Source organism: Adiantum capillus-veneris, chromosome 11, assembly GCF_014529385.1.
Source record: "Adiantum capillus-veneris isolate H3 chromosome 11, ASM1452938v2, whole genome shotgun sequence".
In the NCBI taxonomy this organism is placed as follows: domain Eukaryota; kingdom Viridiplantae; phylum Streptophyta; class Polypodiopsida; order Polypodiales; family Pteridaceae; genus Adiantum; species Adiantum capillus-veneris.
The window spans coordinates 106,430,955-106,454,421 of record NC_140941.1 but is presented as its reverse complement, the minus strand read 5'-3'; the positions used below and the strand labels follow the sequence as shown (position 1 = coordinate 106,454,421).

Sequence of the window (23,467 nt, the reverse complement as noted above, 5' to 3'; positions counted from 1 at the left end):
GTGAAGGGATCAATTGTGGAGGTTTAATCCGCCGTTGATCAAGTCTCATCCAACAAATGATTAAGGTTCCCCCTGCGTTGTGGTTGCCCTTTGAACCCTCGACCTGTGCTTCTAGGGAGTTGCACCCTATCCATCTGAACTAGCACATATCACTGCAAGATATATGAGGAGACACCGCAAACAAAAACTTGCCCGTCCTTTGCTGGCGATCAAACGGCCCAGATCGCGGGCTATGTCTCAACAGCCATTAATCCCACTACTAATGCCACGTGTCATACATAGAGACCCCTCCGTAGGTTTTCCCACATCAAATTTAAAATTTCGAGGTTTGTTGTGGATTACATTAAACCTAGGTGTTTCTCTAGCTCAGACGGTGGCAGCGAGCCAGCGATTCTCGACTCGCTGCTGCAGCAAGGCGACCAGCGCCAGCTCTTCGTCCTCTCTCCCTGTCTGCCCTTGCGTCCTGCTCTCGCAATTTAAACGCTTGCCTCAAGCGGAAATTCTCCTGCGCAGGCTGCAGACCCAAGTAATTGTTTGTTTCTTGACACACACACACACACACACACACACACACACACACAGAGAGAGAGAGAGAGAGAGAGAGAGAGAGAGAGAGAGAGAGAGAGAGAGAGAGAGAGTTTTGCGACATTGTTTCTGGATATACCTGGAAGCTCATTTTGCCTGGTGGACGGTTTGCATGCTTTTATTTCGACCTGGTGTGCAACATGACTTGGGGGCAGTCACTTGGCTACATCATTTTCTGGAATCACACTTGCTACCCCATCCTTGAGGTATTGTCTTTATCAAGATGAGATCAAGATATGCGGTATTCCTTCCGAAGACGACTTCTATCAAGGTCTTGCATGATTCTATAGTCAGGTTGCACACAGACTGAAATGAATACGAAGGAGATGATCTGTTGGCTACCTGAACCGCCTATGGAGCACGCGTTGGACAAACCACCCGACCATAGGCATGATATGGCAGTACCTTCTGAGGGCCCAGGGTGTCATTAGTCCTCCCATGACGACTCTGGATGACTCAAAGAGAGACTGTGGGCTCCTCCACAGTTGCAACTTTGACAGTTGTGTGAAATAAAAAAATATTGCTAGGGGCCCCTAAACAGTCTATGAAATAAAGAAATACCACAGGGGGACTGGCACCTAGTTTAGGGGCCAGTGTTTTTGAGAGTGGATTCAAGTTTGCTGTTTTTCGTGCAAGTTGGGTATTCTTTTAATGAAATACCGCCTTGTCATGTGACTTGCTGATTACAGCTGGTTTTCTCTCTCTAAATCTTTTTTGTTCTAGATATACCATTTTCTCTTCCTTGGCAGTGTTGCTTTTGGTATTTTTTGCTAGAATTAAAATCTCTCACTCTCTCTCTCTCTTCCCCCCCCCCCTCCAGTGCCTCTCCCCTTACTGACCCGTTTTTTGTATTACAACAATTTAGATCTATACATCATGTTTCATAATTACTTTCTTTTGAATTTTAAACTTCTGCAGCCAAGGGCTTTAAAAACACAAGGTGCAAGGAGAACTTCTATTGTACAACAGACTCTTTCAATTATGTTACAAGTAAGTAAACTCTTTAGTTATTTCTTTGCTTTTTTCAATTCAAGGACAACTTTATCTAGTAGTAGTGGACTCCTTATTGTAAAAAACATCGGATATATATGCTAATAAAATTAATTTGTTAGTTCAATTATTTGATTTTTTTGACCACATGTGCATGCTAATTGTGTGTATGACTCAATTAAACAACATACACATACATATGGTGTTTAAATTTTCTCTTATTACGATTCTAAGATTTATAGGCAAAGTTTTCTTTGTTGTTTGGTTGTAAGTATTGGCTAGCAAACCAAAGCTTATAAAGCAAGACATTTATAAATGTAGGTACTAGAGGATCCTAATTAGACCTAGTAAGGGCGAGGACCATATGCTTTGCCCATCATTCTCGGTGTTTCTTCCTCATTGTACTCTCTTCTAAGTGTATTGGAGATGAAGTGAGGCTCAAGGTGTCACAAGACGGGCACCACATGCCAATAGAAAAGAACAGATTGAACAGACTTTTAGCACTTCGATAACAACTGAAGACAGAGAGAGAGAGAGACGACACGCGACACGGAGTGGTGAAATTCCACCCTAGAGAGAATTGACACCAAACCTTGGCGCCCCTTTCGGTATTTCTTTATATTGCATCAACATAGTACAAGCCGGTACTCGAGACTCTGCACCTTCTCTGGGAAGCATGCCAGAGAATGAGCCCTAACCTCATATGTAAAGACCCATGGCCTGAAAAGTATTTATAGTGAAAAGCCTTCAAAACTCAAATGCTTCTGGTCCAAAAGTAATGCCAAAAAGCTGCCAGCGTAAATCACGAAACTCCGTAGTCCTACCACGTTAGCACTGCCAGCGTAAAAAGCATAAATCCGTACAGTTCTGCCACGTCAGCAGGCAGCAGAATTTTCGGACTGTCAGTACAAGTGTGCCATGTAAGCAAACCAGCGCGTATCTTTTGTGTCTGTGTGATGGTCCTGCTTCATCTTTTGCTGTTCTGCCTCTTCACTTAGGGTTTAGGCCCCTCGGCCCACATCTGCAAGTTGGCTCCCTTCTTCAGGGCTTTGACACGTCAATAGTTTGTGACATCTCCCCTTCTTGAAAGAGAGTAGTCGTCCATGATTACAACATTTCTGCAAAACAACTCAAGTTAGCTCAAATATTTCCGAGGGTCATTTTGAGGGTCAAATGGTTGCACCATATTTTTAATGACTCCCTCGATCGGAAAAGACGGTTGAGAAGTTTGCCATTGCACTGGTGCTTTTTGGTAGCTTTTCGAAAACCAGTTGCTTTTTGGGACTCTTTGCTTTTGAGTTAGAAGCTTTTGGACCAATTGCTTTTGAGTTTAACTGCTTTTGGGGCTTTGCTTTTGGCATCCCTATGTAAGAATAAAAGGAACCCAAGGGCCTCACTCTTCGAAGCATCTGGACGCAGAGTCTGAGAGCTGAGGACTCGTGGAGTTGTACTTTTGCTCAAGTATTAATATAAAAGAAATATTGAAAGGGAGCCAATCTTTGGGGCCAATACTTCTTGGCACGGAACTACACCGGGCCGTGTCGACTCAAATTGTGAAAGTGTGATAAAGCTGTGAAGTATTTTAATGGATTCTCTCGTATGTCGTGTCAGATTCTCGACTTGGGGTGCCCAAGCCTGAGACACGGCGTATTAGCTTACCTTCCACTTTCCTTTCCTTGTGTTTTGGAGTGGAAATCTCCTCTGTCTCTTGCACCTCAGGTTGCTCCTTCGGTTCCTTGTCCATTGGTACCTCACCTTTGAAAGGTCTCAACAGACTCACATGAAATGCATTATGAATCTTCAAGTATCTGGTAACTTCAGTATGAAGGATAGATCATTTATCTTTTCTTGAGTAAGGGCTATAGTATCGTATACTCAACTTTGGAAAAAGGCGCTCCTTACCTTTCGTTTCTGTAGGCGTGCCTTCTCAAACCGAAGAAGCACCCAATTATCTTTCTTCAATTGCAAGTCACGTCGATGCTTGCTCGCTTCCTTCTTATGGCCTGCTTGGGACTTCTCAAGAGCCGCACGCACCTTTGCAAAAGCAGTGTCCAGATCTTGAACATACTGATCCGATTCAGAAATCTTATCCTTGGTGCTTAGAATGGGTGGAACCTTCTTAGCACCCTCGATTATCTCAAATGGCGCCTTCCCGGTAGACGTATGTACTGTGTTGTTGTAAGTAAACTCCAATGACAAAAACTTATTCCACAGAGCTTTCTGATTAGAGATATAAGACTTCAACAAGTCCAAAACCTTTAAATTTGCCATCTCCGATTACCCATCTGTATGTGGGTCGAAAGAGGACGAGAATTGTAATCGAGTACCAATATTCTCCAAGATTGCCCTGTCACAAAGTGATGACGTGGCTAACCCTAACCCTAACCCTAACCCTAACCCTAACCCTAACCCTAACCCTAACCCTAAAAGACAGCAGGGAAAAGCAACCGGATGCTGATGTGGCACCATACGGCAGATCTCGGAAAACGCGGCGCGTTTCACGTTGGACTATACAACAACTTTTGCGATGGGGGAAAACGTTACGCAAATATTTGGGCAGTTTTTATTCTACGCAATTGAAGAAAAGGCCTATTTCTGCTTTATTTGGGATGGGCTCAAGAGAGCTTGTGAGAGAAAGAGCCTTGGCTTTATTTTTAGGCTTTTGATTCTAAGCTTTTGGGGCTCTGCTTTTGGCATCCCTTGTAAATAAATACGTGGTTTGGGCTCCCACTGTGCAGAGCATCTGGACGCAGAGTCTGAGAGTGAGACCCAACCACTCTTGTACTTTGAACTCATATTAATACAAAAAGAAATACCCAAAGGGGCGTCAATCTTTGGGGCCAATATCTCTAGGCACGGAACTCCACCGGGCCAGTGTAAATCTATTGTGATCTGTGAACTGTTTTGAAGTGGTTATTTGGTGTTGTCGCGATAAATTATTGACTTGGAGTGTCCAAGTCTGTTACAGTGGTATCAGAGCACGGCCGATTTCTCTTCTGTGGGAAATCCGATTCCAATTTTTTTTCCGCAGCACCTATGCTTCACGCAAGGATCAGTCGACTCCCTCTGCATTCGGAGATGCGGCAAGCGATCACAACGAAGATTCTGGCAGAGTATGGCCCGCCTCGTCCTACTCAGACGGAGCGACGAGAGATGGAGCGTCATCAATTGATCGACGATGCAACAAAGATGATGCTCAATTTTGCGAAGGACCCAAAATTTGCAAAATATATGAGCGAGACTTCTTTTCATGAAGTGCACGAGCAATGGCAGAAAACCACAACACCACCCCCGAAACCCGCTCTCAAGAAACCTTCTACTCACAAGAAATATTCAGAGAAGGAATTAGAAGAGGTGGTTGATGCACGGATTGCTCAGCTTTTTGACGCGCAAAACAAAGCTAAAAAGCACCGCAAAAAGCAAAAGAAAGGCACTGACTTTCCAGGATATTTGGGTTGTCAGTCTACATTTGATAAGACAAAGAAATAGAAGAAGCGTGTTCGATTTGAAGGAGTACCCAGTTCTTCTTCTTCTTCTTCTTCTTTTTCTGACAGTTCTTCTAGCTCTTGTGACTCGAGCGAAGAAGACAGAAAAGCCAAAAAGCGAAGCAAGAAACAACGCTTCAAAAAGGGCAAGAAAAAGGCAAAGAAGTCTAAATCTCGTCCAATGAGTGACAATTCTACAGAGGACTCGTCTACAGACAGTGCAGACTCTGACGACGACAACTTTTATGCAAACAAGAAGAATTTTTATAAAGCCAACCATTATGACTTTTTGGAAGACAAAAGCAAGAAAGTCCGAGAGTTTAAGAAAGGTGGACAATCAATTAAATTTGACACGTTTTCGAGATATAAAGATGCTTCAAAGGCTTTGTCTTTTATACAACAGTTTGACATCGCTTTTGCTGGAGGACGCTACTCAGAGCACTCTAAGATTCAGAGAGCTGCCTCTTATTTTAAGGGGAATGCTCGAACGTGGTGGACGACGCTTCTTTTAAACAAGACTGCGCCAATAAATGGTTGAAATTTAAGAAGCTTTTTATTTCTTCTTGGCTAACTCAAGAGTATGAACGCGATATACGAGCTGCTTGGAACCATCTTCGGATGACCAAGAGAGATACAGTGGACGCTTATTGCGAGAGATTTTGGAGCTCTTTTCTACCCGCCTCTTCATTCAAGAAGATCTCGTTCAGAGAACAGATTGAGCGGTTTACCTTGGGTCTACCTACAGAGATCCAAGATCACTGACTGGAGCATAAGTCAGCTTCTATTCAGGAGTTGATGAGTCATGCGAAATGGGGTTTTGCCATTCACTCTGGCAGTCTGACCTACCCCACCGATGAGGTCATGACACAACGAGCCGAACAGACTTCAGCGAATGAAAGTAGAAAGAGAAAGAGCAACCCAGAAAAGAAGGATGCACGACCCAAGCTTACTCCTCAGGAGAGAGCTCGCTTCATCAGGGAGGGGAAGTGCTTCGGATGCGGGGAACATGGACATATCTCCGCGAAGTGCCCTAAAAAGGCACAGAAAGAACAGAATGACAAGGACGACGAAAGGCCTGAGAGTTTGAGAGCAGTTGAGGAACGTGGAAGAAAAGGCAAGATGAAAACATGACTGGTTCCAGATTGTGTGGGTATCGATCCCAACACCATGGACGAGAGTACAGAACTTTGCCGAGCTTGGGGCAAAGTGAAAGACCAAGAGGCCTTGATCTTCTTTGATGGAGGAGCCAAGGCCAACTTCATTTCACCGGAATTGGCGGCGCGGCTCGAGATCACTCCCGATCGGATGGGACCACTTGCGAAGGCTGTTCTAGCGGCATCCGACAAGGACGTAGCCATTACACCTGTCATTGGCAAACTTTGGTTGCATTGTCAAGGGTATCTAGGGCATGAGGACTTTTACATAATGCCTTTGGAAGGTTGTGATGCTCTCTTGGGAATTCCCTGGTACCACAAGAACAACGCCGTGGTCGATTATCGAGCGAGGAAAGCGATATTGACTATAGAGAAGGGCAGAACCATTGTACTTTGACATTAAACTGAAGGGCGGGTCTCTTCCTATTGTATTGGCTTCAACCATTTCTAAATTAATGAAATCCAGTCTGTTTGTTTACTCGATCTTTATGAAGAATTGAGTAATAAGGATAGGGCAAATATGTCTAAACTTGATAAAGAACGCCAAGATTTTCTCCACTCTCATGCCGATTGCTTCTCAAGACTCAGAGGGCCTACCAAGCGAGTTACCACTTGCTCGTCCTAAAGATCATACCATCGATCTGATACCTGGAAGCACACCATCGAACCGGCCACCTTATCGTGTGAGCCGAGCACAGAATGAAGAGATTATGAACCAAGTGAAAGACCTCTTGGAAAAGGGTCTTGTCCAGCCTAGTACTTCACCGTATTGCTCTCCAGTGTTGTTGGTTTTGAAGAAAGACGGATCTTGGAGAATGTGCATCGATTATAGAGCTCTCAACAAAATCACCATCAAGAACAGATTTCCGATTCCTAGGATCTATGATATACTCGACAGATTACAAGGATCCTCGTACATAAGCAGGATTGATTTGAAGAGTGGATATCATCAGATCAGAGTCGCGCCGAGAGACGTCTACAAGACGGCTTTTCGGACGACTTTTGGGTTATTTGAGTTTTTGGTAATGCCCTTTGGCTTAACCAATGCTCCTACGACATTTAATCGGATGATGGACATGATTTTTCGAGAGTACAGGCTATTTGTTGGCACTTTCTTTGACGATATCATGGTTTTCTCCAAGAATGAGGCAGAACATAGAGATCATCTGCGTCAGGTCTTTCAGGCAGTACGAGATCACAAGTTAGTGATTAATGCAAAGAAAAGTGAATTTTCCTACTAGAGATTCACTTTTTGGGACACATTGTCTCAACAGCGGGAGTGCAAATAGATCCGGCCAAGATAGAGACTATCCATGATTGGCCTGATTTGAAGAATGTCCATGAAGTTAGAAGCTTCTTGGGGCTGTGTTCGTACTACAGGCGGTTCATTCGAAAGTTTGCAGAGGTTCCCCTTTGCATATCTTGACACAGAAAGGAGTCCCTTCCTCTTGGGGACCCACAAAGGTGACTGCCTTTCAGACATTGAAAGAGAAATTGACTACGGGACCAGTTTTGACTTTGCCGGACTTGCAGAAGTCATTAGAAGTATATTGTGATGCTTGTGGTCGTAGTCTGGGTGTGGTCTTAATGCAAGAAGGCCATGTCATTGCTTACGAGAGCCGATTGTTCTCAGGGCCTGAAATGATAGCACAAATTTATGAGAATGAGCTTTTGGCGGTTATCCATGCTCTGACTCAGTGGCGACATTACCTACTCGGAGCTGATTTTACTGTCTTTACAGACCATCAGAGTTTACTTCTTGTCACAGAAGCAGCTATCGGAAAAGCAGATGCGGTGGGCGAACATCTTGTCATAGTTTCACTTCCAGATTGTCCATGTTCAGGGATAGAAGAATGTGGTGGCAGATACTTTGTCTTGGAAGCCGTTTGTTCTGGCTATTTTCGGGATACATCATAGGAGCTTCGAGGACATGGTCGATTAGTATGCCACAGATACAGATTTTGTAGACGTTTTCACACGGATACGGGATGGGGAGACAATAGCAGGATATTCCATTTGGGATGGCTACTTGATGAGAAAAACCATGTTGTGCGTTACACAGCCGTTGAGGGAAAAGGTTATGATTGAATGCCACTGTCCACCTTTTACGGGTCACCGCGGCATTGCTACCACCATGAAAGGGGTAGAGAGATACTTCTTTTGGCCGAGGCTCAAGAAGGATATGGAACAGTTTGTGCGTAGTTGCTTGGTATGGCAGAAGGTCAAGTTTGACAGGCATAAAGCACAGGGATTGTTACAGCCTTTACCCATACCCACCCGCCCCTGAGAAAGTATTGCAATGGATTTCATTTTTGATCTCCGGAGAACACAGAGTGGTCACGATGGTATCTGGACCATTATTGACAGATTTAGCAAACAGGCTCATTTCATTCCAGTGAAGAAAACAGTCAAGCCGGATTACTTAGCGAGACTGTTTGTGGCCCAGATCTTCAGATTACATGGCATGCCTTAGACGATTGTCTCTGACAGGGACCCCAAATTTACGAGTTTGTTTTGGAAGGCAATTTGGGAGAACATTGGCACGCGGGTGCAGTTCTCGTCATCGTTTCACCTGCAGACTGACGGGCAATCTGAGATTGGCAATTCAGTGGTTTTAGATTTATTGAAGTCTTATATCTCGGATCAAAAGACACAATGGGAAAAGTACTTACCTTTGGTGGAATTTGCCTACGATAACATGATACACTCTTCAATGGGGAAGGCGCCATTTGAGATTGTTGAAGGTGCTGCGAAGGTTCCACCCTTCATGAGCACGAAAGATAAGATTTTTGAAGCGGATGAGTATACGCGCGACTTAGACACGGCTTTTGCCAAGGTCCGCGAGGCGTTGCAGAAATCTCAAGAACGACAGAAACAGGCAGCGGATCCCCATTGTCGCGATTTGAAATTGAATGAGGATGATTGGGTGCTCTTACGTTTTGAGAAGGCACGCCTGAGAAAGAAAAAGGGAAAGGAGAGGCTTTTTCCAAAGCTTAGTATGCGATACTACGGACCTTTCCAGATCTCTGAAAAGATAAATGATGTCTTCTTCCGACTGAAACTGCCCGACACTTGGAGGATTTACAAAGCATTTCATGTGAGACTCTTGAAACCTTTCAAAGGTGATGTGCCTGATGATGGGGAGCCTGATGAGCAACCCGAAGTGGAAGGAACAGATTTTGGCACATAAGGATACGAAGAATAAAGGTAAAGTCCGAAGGCGGTTCTTGGTTAAGTTCAAGAACTATCCTGCATTGGATGCGAAGTGGATGGAGGAGGAGGAGCTAGCAGATACTCCTCAGATTGTGAAACTTTACCTCGAGGCTTTTGGTTTAGCATAGTCTACTCCAAATGGAATCTATAATTCAGCTTGGCCGGAGATCTGGTGCAGTGGGATGCACAAGAGGGGAGTTACTCCGTTCCTTTGTCAACAGATGCCTCGATTTTGATACTAGAGTCATTGATGTCTCTTTGAGCTTTAGGGATAATGAGAGCTGACAATATTCTGCTGTATGACTTATGAAATGGAATTCCTGAGTATGATATTGATTTGTTCTTGACTTCTTTTTAAGTGCAGGAAGTGATAGACGAAATGACTGCAGCATTTTGGTCTACTTGATCTCGAATAGACATGGTTGCAATAGGGGTTAGTTAATCGGACATCGATGAGGTCTCGACTGTATCTAGATGCGATTGCTAGCTACATTGCCGATAAATCATGGTCTAAGATCCGAATGAATGTTTAATGTCCTGTGATGTCGTGTGATGTGACTGTCGATTAGTACATGTGCTAGATGTGAGTTCCTAGTACGTAGGTGCTAATAGTCAGTGTCTGCTAAGATGGTTTATGGCCTCTGTCTGTTTTGCAGGCGTAATCGAGGGCAATTACAATGCTTTCAAGAGGGGGGTATGTCATAAAGTGATAACGTGGCTAATCCTAACCTGCTGAAAACCCTAACCCTAACCCTAACCCTAACCCTAACCCTAAAGGGCAGCGGGGAAAAGCTGCCGGATGCTGACGTGGCACTGTACGACAGATCTCAGAAAACACGGCGGCGGCGCGTTTCACGTTGGATTGTACGGCAACTTTTGTGATGGGAAAAAGCTACACAAATTTTTGGGCAACTTTTATTCTACGTAATTGAAAAAAAGGCCTATTTAGAGAGCTTGTGAGAGAAAGAGCCTTGGCTTTATTTTTAGGCTTTTGATTCTAAGCTTTTGGGGCTCTGCTTTTGGAATCCCTTGTAAATAAATACGTGGTTTGGGCTCCCACTCTGCAGAGCATCTGGACGCAGAGTTTGAGAATGAGACCCAACCACTCTTGTACTTTGAACTCAGATTAATACAAAAAGAAATACCGAAAGGGGCGCTAGTCTTTGGGGCCTATATCTCTAGGCACGGAACTTTGTCGGGCCAGTGTAAATCTATTGTGAATTGTGAACTATTTTGAAGTGGTTATTTGATGTTGTCGCAATAGATTCTTGACTTGGAGTGTCCAAGTCTGTTACAACCCTCCAAAACAAACTAGTAAAACGGGAATCTCTATCTGCAATTATAGATCAAGGCATTTCATGTAGTCGAAATATCTGTGAGACAAGTAGTTTAGCCAAATGATTTGGCTTAATTGTTTTCTTGACCAGAACAAAATGAGCCTGCTTGCTAAATCTGTCGATGACTGTCCAAATGCCATCGCGTCCCTTGGGAAGGTCAAAAATGAAATCCATTGCTATACTTTCCCAAGGTAGGCTAAGGTTGCAAAAGACCTGGTGCCTTATGCCTGTCAAACTTGACCTTTTGGCATACTAAGCAAGTGCAAACAAACTTGTCCAGGTCCTTTTTGAGCCTCAGCCAATAGATAACCGTTCCACACCTTCCAAGGTCGCTTCTATGCCGCGATGGCCTAAAAAAGGTGGACAATGGCACTCTATCAAGACCTTACGCTGCAACGCTTGTGTAACACACAAGAAGTTTTTCCGCATCAAATAGCCTTCCTCGAGAGAATTGCCCGTAACCACTTCCCCACTCTGTAATTAGTGAAAAATGTGTGCAAAATCCGGATCTGTGGCGTATACGAGGCTGTGGCAACCACTAACCTTAGTTGTTGGTTTCTTTCCCTTGATTTTTATTTAATTTTTGGGACCCTCTTTTTGAAGTCACAAATGGCCGAACATTGTGTGGCCAATGTGGAATGGCCGACGGCCGAGAGTTTCACCAGTAGTTGGGAAGGGTAGTTCGCCATGAGATGGTCGGGCCGGTCGACATTGAAATCTGAGCAGTACAAGGGTGTCTAGGCTCAGTTCGAAGTCATTTAGGCCCCTCGCGACCCTTATAAGTGGGTGGGTACTAGAAAATTAACTCAAAAGAGGCATAATGGACACATGGCGGCTCTAGACAGAATTGCCAGTTTCATCCCAGTTGGGGGCGCCCAAAAATGAGATAGGTTTGATTTTTGTGGATTAAGTGACTACAGTATGTGTAGTGGGTGTAGGTGATCACGGCTTTAATGGAAAGCTTGCCTTCTCCCTTGCTCTATGCAGCATGATGTTTTAGGTTTGGAATTGGTTTGAAGGGTGTGTGTTGGTGGGTGTGTTGGGCGATTCTTACCTCGCCTTCAAATTTTCACCATATATTGCTTCTGCTTGTAGGTCTAAGAATGTCATAGCCCTGTTGATCATTGCCAAGGATGGCTAGAGGCTCTCTTCCTGATTTTGGTGCAGAGTCTTCTTGCGGCGGTGATGTAGTGGGATGGGCACCACATGCCAACGGAAAAGAAAAGACTTAACAACTTTAAGCACTTCAAAAAACAACTGAACTGAAAGAGATCTGTAACAGACTTGGACACTCCAAGTCAAGAATCAACCGCGACAGCACCAAATAACCACTTCAAAACAATTCATTGATCACAATAGATTTGCAATGGCCCGGCGGAGTTCCGTGCCTAGAGATATTGGCCCCAAAGACTTGCGCCCCTTTCGGTATTTCTTTTTGTATTAATCAATCATCAAAGTACAAGAGAGCGGTTAGGGTTTCACTCTCAGACTCTGCGTCCAGATGCTCTGAGAAGTGAGGCCCTCACCATTAATTTAAAGGTTACAAGGGATGCCCAAAAGCAGAGCCCCAAAAGCTTCAAATAAAAAACAATTGTTCTCTCTCTCTCTCTCTCTCTCTCTCTCACAGAGAGTCAAAACTTGAAAGCAAAAGCATTCTCTCTCTTTCTCATATTGTAGAGAAAAAGCAAAATTTGCGCCGCTCATCATTTTCAAAAAAAAATAAAAAATAAAATTTTTTTTTTTCAGCCTCCGCGATTAGGGTTTTTGGCAGAAATTAGGGTTTGCAGGAATTTTAGGGTTTCTGGCAGAAATTAGGGTTTTTGTTGTCCGTAGCCACGTCATCACTTTGTGACAAGATCCATGACACACGAGACGGGTAGTGGCGGAGTTCCACCCTGAGAGAGCCAAACCTTGATGCCCCTTTCGATATCTCTTTATATTGCTTGAACTTAGTACAACAGCCTGAGGCTATTGCTTTGCTTTTGCTGCCGTGAGAATACCAGAGAAGAGGCCCACGGGTGTTATTTAAAGGCCCTTGGCCTCTCAAAAGTAGTTATGCACAAATGGGTGACGTGGCATGTTCCTGGACATACTCCCAAAGTGGCAGCAAACACGGACACACACACACACACTGACTCGTGGCAGCCAGTACGGACGTCGGATAACGCGTTGACTTGATGCTGATGTGGCGATCCGAAAATTGCGGCGGGTTTTACGTTGATGACATGGCAGTCCGTACGCTGTACGGAATCCCTAAATTTGCGTTGGCAGCTTTGTACGGCAGCTTTTGGGGGCTTGATGCTTTAATTTTTAAAGCTTTTGGAACAATTGCTTTTAATTTGAGAAGCTTTTAAGTTTAAGAGCTTTTGATTTTGGGGCTCTGCTTTTGGCATCCCTTGTAAGAATAAAAGAGCCCTAAGGGCCTCACTCTTCAAGGCATCTGGACGCAGAGTCTGAGACCGGAGGACCCCGGGGAGTTGTACTTTGCTCAAAGATTAATATAAAAGAAATATCGAAAGGGGCGCCAGTCTTTGGGGCCAATCTTTCTAGGCATGGGACTACGTCGGGCCGTGTCGACGAAATTGAACTGTGATTTTAAAGTTGTGAAGTATTTTAAGTGACTCTCTCGTGTCGCGACAGAATCTAGACTTGGGGTGCCCAAGTTTGTTACAAGTTACATAAAAAGCTGTAACCCCCAAAAGCATCTGGCCCAAAAGCATGTGCCACGTCAGCAGTTATCGCAGAACACGGAATTTTGTACAACCTGCCAACGTAGTTTATGGGCAATCCGTACAAGTGCCACGTCAGCAGATCTTTACGCAAAATACTGTGTGCGTGTCTTTGCTTTAATTTGGGTACTTGGGTCCTATCAAACGAGGTTGGTGGGAATTTCTTCGTCTTCTTTTGCTTCTTCTTAGGGTTTAGGCCTGAAACGAACGAAGAGATAGGATCTCCCAGCTACACAGACTGCCTACAGATACGCGTCGGACGAACCACCCGACCATAGCCACCATCCGACAGCTCCCCTGTGCTAGGGCCAGCGTCCGAGGACGTAGGCGTGCACCTGTAAGACCGAGCGTCCCATACCACCCAGCCTCACCTCCTCGAGGTGACCTTGTGCACTCCTAGTCTCGCGGGCTCACCATTGGCACTCTGCCAGTGGGGGTCGATAACTGTTAATGAGGCCTTGGCCTCCCTTTTATAATAATGGCCGGCCACACTGGCCGTGCTCACACTACGTGCGCCCGGACATTGGACGCCCATCCTGACGGCATCTGGGCTAGATCCCCTCTCCTGTGAGCGGGACATAACATACTTCCCCCCTTAAGAACCATTGATGTCCTCATCAATGAAGTGGGGATACTCAGCCTTCAAAGCTCTAACAGGTTCCCAAGTAGCAAACCTTTCAGATGACCCTTCCATTTAATTAAGTACTTGTCATAAGCCTTTTGGCGAGAATGACGGGTACGATGATCCAAAACTGCTTCTGGTTCTCGAGGAATATACTCAGTTTGCATATCTTGCCATACATTTTCCTCGATAGGCATGACAACATCAGCTTCGCCCAATTTCACTCTAAGGCGGCTGACATGAAACACTTGATGTATACTAACATCTGAAGGAAGAGCCAATTTGTAGGCAACTTGGCCAATTTTCTTTGTGATCAGGAATGGACCACAATATCTAGCTGAAAGCTTATAATGCTTTCCTGTTCGCATAGGCTTGGAATCCTTGGGTATCTTCAGATAAACCCATTGTCCCACATCTAGAGTCCTTGGAGACCTCTTTTGATTAGCATAAGTAGTGACTCGATCACGAGCTGTTCTTATACTATCCTTAGCCAATTCGAGCATTTCCTGCATGTCATACAGGAAATCACGAGCTTGGCGTTCCTTGACTTTCTCAAAGCCAATAGCAATTGGGGATTTAGGCTCAAATCCATACATCAGCATGAATGGGCTAAATCCAGCAGCAGAATGCTTTCTACTATTATAGGCAAACTCTAACTGTGGAAGATACCTTTCTCAGTCAGATTGCCTGTGAGAGACATAGGCTCTCAACATGTCCTCTAACGTCTGATTCATCCTCTCAGTTTGTCCGTCGGACTCAGGATGGTCAGAAGACGACATACTCAACTTCGTCTGAAGATGAGTAAACACATCTCGCCAAAATCGGATAGTGAACTTAGTATCTCGATCACTGACGATATCTTCTGGAAGACCATACAACTTATAAAGCTGATCGACAAATAAAACCGCCAACTCATGGCTTTTTACTGTCGACTTCGTTGGTATAAATTTCGCCATTTTTGTGAGTCTATCAACCACAACCCAAATAGCGTCATTGCCCCGACTAGTATTAGGCAAACCAACGATGAAGTCTGTGGAAATACTCTGCCACTTGGCATCTGGGATTTCCAATGGATGTAACTGGCCAGCTTTCCTAAGGCGCTCTGCCTTATTGACCTGACACTGAGCGCATCTCTTCACATAGCTCTCTATGTAAGAGCGCATTCTTGGCCAATAGAAATATCGCTTGACCAAAGCCAAAGTTCTTTGGATGCCTGGGTGCCCAACGCTAGGAACATTGTGGCATTCACACAAAATCCTTTGTCGAATCTCATCGATTTCCTGCACACAGACTTTACCATTTCTGAACAATAGTTCACCTCTAATGGAATATTGTCGTTGTCTCGTCTCTCCAGCACAACTCACTTGGGTCTCCGGACCACCCAAGCCTGTATGCGAGTCATGCCCCACTTCGACCTCGTTGCATATCTTGCCAAAATGGCCATTGGAACGACATAGCCCTCGGAGAGGGAGATAGAAATCCGTCGAGATTTCAGCCATAGACAAGGCATTGACCTCAGGAATCCTGCTGAGCGCATAGGCAACTCGATTGCTGGATCCTTTTCTATAACGGATCTCAAAGTCAGACTCTTGCATAAGCTCAACCCATCTAGCCTTTCGGCCTCCGAGATCACCCTGATCACAGATATAACGCAAGGAATGATGATCTGTTCATGCAACAAACGTAGAGCCATACAAGTAGTGCCGCCATTTCCTCAGTGCGTGGACTACGGCGTAAAGCTCCTTCTCATACGTTGGATAACGCATCTCAGCGTTAGAAAGCTTCTTACTTTCAAACGCAATAGGACGTTCGTCCTGGTATAACGTCGCACCAATAGCATAATTGCTAGCATCTGTTTCAACCACAAACGGTTTGCTAGGATCCACAATGTGCAATATTGGCGCAGTAGTCACCAAGTGCTTTAGTGTCCGAAAGCTCTCGTCGAGACGCTCATTCCAGACAACAGGGGGGTTACCTTTACGACGAGGACCCGAAGTCTTCGGCCCTTTTACCCCTCCTTTTAGAAGTTGCGTAAGCGGAGCAACAACTTTAGAGTAATCCTTGATAAACTTGCGAAAGAATCCAATAAAGCCTAAAAAGGACTTTACTTGGCGTACATTCTTCAGAATGGGCCAATTTCGCACTTTATCCAACTTTTCAGGGTCAACGCGAATTCCATCGCGAGTAATGATGTGACCCAAGTACAAAAGCTCTTTCTTAAAGAATTCACACTTAGAAGCCTTAGCGTAAAGCTTCTCAGTTCTCAGTACTTCGAGAATAGTGCGTATATGCACTAGGTGCTTGAAACCGGCCCGTAGGGCGGTAGGCGTTGGCTTTCACCCGAAATTCTTTACTTTATACACACACACAGAGCACTTTGCAAAGAGAACCTGCTATGGGAATTAACACTTAATCACACACACAGCTCGGAAGCTAGAATGCTCCGAGCAGACGCCGACAACCTGTAGGCCCCAAAATTGGCGCCCCTTTCGGTATTTCTTTATTCTTTAGGAGGGTAAATTACAAGGTAAGGTCCTGGGAATCCTTCACGTGTATCCACCTAGATACCATTTGATTTGGCCAAATTTCGGCAGCATAACAGCCCCAAAACTTGCGCGAAACCAATTCCCCTGCTGGAACTCGCTTGCACTGTCGTATACCCTCTGATTCCTGTCCAAAAACAGTAAATTCAGCACGCTGTATTTACTGGTTTTTGCCCTGTTTTCAGCCCCAAACAGTCCCCTAACTGTCCTTTGCCAGTGGGGCACGATTCCCAATGATCCTGGCGTCCGTATGGCTGAAAAACAGTCAAATTACAGCGCATACACAGCGCTGATTTTGCACCTGTACGGTGAGGTTATGACCCTCACCAGTGCCTGCTTTGGAGCAGCAGTTAGCTACCCCTGTTCCTGCTCAAGGAGGCTCTTGCCTCAGCACAAAAGCATGAACCCACACAACTGTACATCAGTCAAATGAGTAGCCCTCTTGTGGGGCATCACATAACTGCACGTAGGGGAGAGAGAGAGCAGTGTGTAGTGTGCAGGGCATCACTCCTAGCACCACACTGTACATGAGAGGGAAAGGAAGCACTCCATAGCTCTTAACCTGTGACAGGTTCTCAATGAAGCATCCTCCCAGCATAAATCGAGTGCCCTCTCTTCTGCCCTTGACCTGTAATGCATCTGTGAACAAATAGATGCAAAAAGGGGAAGATTTCCATGGCTGCCAAAACCTGCGCATCGCTGAAAACGCAGCAAAACAGCCCTGTAAACACGCATCTGATGCCTTCCAATGCTGAAAATGAGCTCCTTGGACCTAGACAAAGTCATGGGAAGCTCAAAAATGGAGAGAAATGGCTGAAAATCCAAGTTAACAGCCTCCAAAACTGCTCCAGAAAGTCAGTTACGGGTTCTGTTCTCCCAAACTTGGTAAATTGACCACAAAGTGCCACTTGGCACTCATACATGCAATTTCCCCGCATTGGGCTTCCTGCTTAAAAATCTCTCAACTTGTGCATCAGTTTACTTTGCAGCAGAGTACTAAAATGTTCCCTTGGTCATACCGAAGGTAATGACGCGAACACATTTCACGGCCCAAAATAGCAGTTCCCTAATTTTTAGGAGATGCTTCCGTCGGGCTCCCGCTGGTCTTCTGACCATCTATCCTCATTGGGACCGCATCCAAAAGTGTAATGTGGCCCAACTGTCGGATACTTTCTGTTGGTGATCCCACCTTGACTTTATGCCTTTATTGAGTTCACTTCCTAGTATCCACCAACTTGCTAAGTGCGACGGGGGGGACCTGTATGATCTTGCTCTGAGCCTAGACATCCTCTTACTGTACGAATTCCAGTGCCGACCAACTTCCCGTCTGCGGGTGAACCTACCGTTCACATTGGCCATACAATGTCCGACCATTTGCAACTTCAAAAAGAGGGTCTCAAAAATAAAACAAAAATCATTGGAAGAAACCAACAACTAAGGTTAGCAATTGCCACGTCCTCGTGACAGTGCTCAGACAAACTTCGGTTGTAGATCAAGAGATCATCGAGAAATACAACAACAAAGTTGCCTAAAAATGGTCTCAGCAGATCATTCATCATCTGCTGAAACGTAGCTGGAGCATTGGTCAAACCAAAAGGCAAGACCAAAAACTCGTAGTGACCATAACGCGTATGGAAGCTTGTCTTAGGAATATCTTCCAGTTTGATCCGTATCTGATGATAGCCTGATCGTAGGTCTATCTTCGTAAAATACAACGCTCCATGGAGCTGATCTATCAGATCGTCCATGCGCGGGAGCGAATACTTGTTCTTCACAGTGAGCTTATTCAACCCCTTGTAATCCACGCAAAAGCACAATGTTATTCTTCTTTCGAGAAAGTAGCATTGGCGCTCCCCACGGGGATTTGCTAGGCCGAACAAAACTCTTGTCGAGATAATCTTTCAGTTGTCGTTGAATCTCGTCCTCCTCGGTTTTACTAAACCGATAGGGTTGCTTTGAGAAGGGTTGACTACCAGCCACCAACTCAATGCCATGATCTACTCCTCTCAAAGGCGGCAAGCCAGGAGGTAGATTATCAGGAAAAACATTTCTGGGATAAGGTTGGATTCGTCGGAATCCCCAAGTTCAACAGAAGAACATGAAACATTTTTACGAAATTCAGTGACAGAAGTACCAAGCACTAATGAATCAAGCAGATGGTACACATTGATAAAAGTCAACATCAGAAGACTTTATTTCTTTATACATTTCCAAAGCAGTAGCAACTGGTATTGCAAAACCATTATTTACAGACTTTTGATTACAAAGCGACACAGATACATGAGGCATGTTCTGTTTAACAAAAACAAGAGAGTGATGTACATAGCCTATATACAATGAGTCTTGTTTATCATAAAACCATGGAATTCCTAAAATAACATCTGCTCTGTCCAGGCGCATGATGTGGAAATCCAGGTTCTCTTTGTAATCAGCTAGCTCGAGCGACAAGTCTGGAACCATCCGATTCCATACATCCGTATCCACGCCACGAGCCATCTTCACGCGATACTCATGGTCACTGTCCCACGTCTGCAGGCTCAGTTTCTGCACCAATTTTGCATCCACAAAATTGTGTGAGCTTCCATTATCAAGGAGTACGGTCACGTCGTGACCATTGATCTTCCTGGGGAAATGGAGAAGATCGTGCTTATCAAACACTTTGGTGCTAAAAGTACAGTTAGTGCATGAACTGTGCGCTAAATGATGGATTTCAACTTGAACAATATCAGAGTTACCTGGGATTTGAACCGAAGGACGGCCTTGCGATTTCTGCGTCTTTTTCTTCTTAGGGCAATCCTTGATTTGGTGACCCGTCTGGCCACATCCGAAGCAAGCCCCTTTCTTCACTGCATCAGCAACTGAAGCATTTCTGTCTTTCTTCTTCTCCTGAGAAGATCTCGGCGGTGATTTGGACTTATGCTGGAATCGGGGTCGCTTCCTCGAAGCACCCTCACCGGATTGATGGTCTGCAGTTCTTTTCTTCTCATAATTCGCTCCTTTTATCAAATGGAACGTCTTGGCCTTTGCCACTGCATCCTCGACATGAGTCGGGGCTTTGTCCTTGATCAAGGCCCAACGGTAATCTTCATGTAATCTCAGCAAGTACATGTGCACGGCGTGCGTAGAATCCACCTTGTAGAAGGTGAGCACCTCTTTGAAAGCTGTCGTATATTTATCAAAAGACAGTTTTTTCATCGAAAGACTCTGCAGTTTGGCATACGCTTTCAAAGGGTCCATTTTAGCGAAATCCCTTTTGAATTTCACACAAAAGTCAGCCCACGTCGTAGGCTTCTCTGTCATGTCGCGCCACCAGGTAAGCGCCTTGCTGCGCAGATAGAGAGGAATCGTCTGAATCCTCCGTTCATCATGCTCCCCATGGAGATCAAAGTATGTGGTCCACTGGTGCAACTAGTTATTTACGTCCAATTCCATACACTCCTTCTCTTCACCTGAGAAATTTGTAGTTTTGTACGGAATTGTGGCAGTCGGACCACCCTGCGAACGCCCAAAATCAGCAGTCTGCATCCGCAATTGCTGGAGATGGGTTTCCCCCTCGGAAATACGCGCAGTCGTTGACTGAGCCATATTTTCGAGAGTAGAAAGTTGGGAACTGAGCCCCTGTACGACCCCTTCGAGAGAGGCCAAGCGAAGGTTCGTCTGAACATTCGCGTTTTCCAGAGCGGTAACATGTTGGTCGAAACTCTGGAAAGTGCTTGTAATCCATGTGTAGAGAGCATGCGTGAATGGAATATGGATGTTACTTGGCGTGTCGTCACGTTGCACATCTGAGCTGGAGGAATCCATAGCGAAGTGCGTGAAAAACTGGAAAATTCACGCAAAACCGAGCCTTTTTTGCACTTCGTGCACTTTTCGATCGCGAAAAGTTGAAGTTTGAAGAGCTCTACGCGTCGGCGTGAGCGTTTGAACGCGAGCAGGTGATGGCGGGAGCGGGAGCGCGAGTAGGTGAGAGGGAGGAGCAGTAGAGAAAAGTAGAGAGCTCAAAAATGAGTTTCTTTGTAGGAAAACTCAGTCTCTGTAAGTGAGTTTTAATACAACACAGTTTTCAGACCTTTTAAAAAAAGTCCAAATTTAAAAGGGCCTGGCCACTTTAAATTAATCAAAGTGGTCACTTATTAAAAGAGCCAGCATTAAAAAAAACCAGTAGCGTGGGTTTTCTTCGATGGCAGCGCTGGCCAGAGTATTGACGCGTGGAGAGAAATATCGCCCCCCCTCCAGGCTCGTGGGTATGCGTGCCCAACACACACCATAGGCTCCACCCTGGAGCCAGCGCATGGGAAATTTTCCACGCTGGAATTGTCCTCTCAGAGAAAAAGAACATCGCAGGACTTCTGTGAAAGCTGCACACCTACACTGGGTGTGCTCAACTCCTTCAGGTGCTCAATTACCAAAGAAAGCACATGCTCTCTCTCTCTCTCTCTCTCTCTCTATGCTTCGCACAGAGGGACTTACAGAGAGAGGGATTTACAGAGAGATGTTAAATGTGCTGTATGCCGAATTTAGTCTAAATTCAGTAAATTAAGAAGCAATCCTTTGATTTTCATCGAAAAGCAATAAAATTTATCAGAAACCTTTCAATTTCCAGCACTCCCATTTGTTAATTTGCTGTTTTTTAATTAAAAATCAGCAAAAGAGCGCTAATCCTCACTTGCAAACATGCTTTCGAGAAGAAAAGTAAGTAATTTCAGCAATTTAATCACTAGAAAATTACGCGAACTCGAGGTTCCCCGACTCGAACCGATCCGTAGGTGTGCACACAGTCCCTCGTGCAGCCAAGCCGGCTATGATACCATGAAACGAACGAAGAGATAGGATCTCCCAGCTACACAGACCGCCTACAGATACGCGTCGGATGAACGACCCGACCATAGCCACCATCCGCCAGCTCCCCCGTACTGGGGCTAGTGTCCGAGGACGTAGGCGTGCACCTGTAAGACCGAGCGTCCCATACCACCCCGCCTCACCTCCTCGTACTGGGGCTAGTGTCCGAGGACGTAGGCGTGCACCTGTAAGACCGAGCGTCCCATACCACCCCGCCTCACCTCCTCGAGGTGACCTCGCGCACTCCTAGCCTCGCGGGCTCACCACTGGCACTCTGCCAGTGGGGGTCGATAACTGTAAATGAGGCCTTGGCCTCCTTTTTATAATAATGGCCGGCCACACTGGCCATGTTCACACTATGTGCGCTCGGACACTGGACGCCCATCCCGATGGCATCTGGGCTAGATCCCCTCTTCTGTGAGCGGGACATAACAAGGCCCCTCTGCCGGTATCTGCAAGTTGGCTCAGGTCTTCAGTGGCTTGACATGTCAGGAGTGTGTGATAGGTGATGTCTCTTTTGCTGGGATGTGCCGCCTTGGAGATTTGGAGTTGGCTATCGGAGATTTTTTGGTGTAATTTTCAGCCTCCTCTCGACGTCAAGGTGGCCTGTTTCTGCTTCAACTCTCTACTACTTTCTTCCCTCAATCCCCTGCTCTTAACTTTTGTTCTGTCACCAATCTTTTGTAAGTTTGCAATCTTGGTAGTTTTTTCCCTATGGTTTGTAATCATTGAATATCTGAGGGGTTTTGATCCGCTATGTGTGTGCCTACGGGCTGATGTAATGCCTTTGGGCTTGTAATTTCGATTATGTAATACAAAAGGGTACCATGCCCCGCTTTTTAGAGAGAGAGAGAGAGAGAGAGAGAGAGAGAGAGAGAGAGAGAGAGAGAGAGAGAGAGAGAGAGAGAGAGAGAGAGAGAGAGAGAGAGAGAGAGAGAGAGAGAGATGTAAGCCTTCCTTCGGGCTCTTCAGTGCTTGCTTTTATAGAAGCAAGAGAAAGGGATGCCATACTGCGCTCGCTCTCTCCCAAAGACAATCCCATACGCATCACGGTAACAAGCTGGTTATGAAAACCCCCTGGGATACAACATGATTACGAAACCATAGGGGCAAAAGAAAGCACCAGCGGTATAGGGAAGAACATCAGTTATATACATCAAAATTTGGACATAAGGGAGCAAGGGAAGACTATAGAATAGAGCTGCAACAGAAATTCCATCCACCCAACTCTTGAGCTAGACCCATCATGTGGCGATCTCCACAGCAAGAGTGACAAATGCAGCATATGGGGATGGAAGGGTGAATTGTCGTGCCGTCATGAGGACGTCGCAACTGTTAACTATGTCACGAGGACGTGGGAACTGCTAACCTTAGTTGTTGGTTTCTTTCCAATGATTTTTGTTTGAATTTTTGAGACCATCTTTTTAAAGTTGCAAATGGTCGGACATTGTAAGAGACTTGGACACTCCAAGTCAAGAATCAACCGCGATAGCACCAAATAACCACTTCAAAACAAGTCACAGATCACAATAGATGTACACTGGCCCGGCGGAGTTCGGTGCCTAGAGATATTGGCCCCAAAGACTGGCGCCCCTTTCGATATCTCTTTTTATATTAATCAGTTCAAAGTACAAAAGAGTGGTTAGGGTTTCACTCTCAGACTCTGCGTCCAGATGCTTTGAGAAGTGAGGCCCTCACCACTAATTTAAAGATTACAAGGCGTGCCCAAAAGCAGAGCCCCAAAAGCTTGAAAGCAAAAGCAGATTCTCTCTCTCTCTCTCTCTCTCTCTCAATGAGAGTCAGTAAAAAGCAAGTTCTCTTTTTCTCTCTCTTTCTCCCAAATCATAGCAAAAAGCTGAGATTTGCGTCGCTGAAAATCTCAAATAATTTTTGTTTTTGTTTTTTTTTTTTAAACAGCTCCACGATTTCTGGAAATTAGGGTTTTGGCAGAAATTAGGGTTTGCAGGAAT

At 45.2% G+C, this 23,467-nt stretch overlaps 1 protein-coding gene across 1 annotated transcript in view; it reads left to right on the top strand.

Annotated features, from left to right (window-relative positions):
- Positions 1-327: 327 nt before the first annotated feature.
- The window catches only part of SD3 (import inner membrane translocase subunit), a 40,934-nt gene continuing 17,794 nt past the window's right edge, over positions 328-23,467 (top strand). The window contains exons 1-2 of the mRNA XM_086523506.1: positions 328-526; positions 1,504-1,575. Coding sequence (XP_086379632.1) covers positions 1,567-1,575 — 9 coding nt within the window. The 5' untranslated portion in view covers positions 328-526; positions 1,504-1,566. The remainder of the gene's footprint in view (positions 527-1,503; positions 1,576-23,467) is intronic.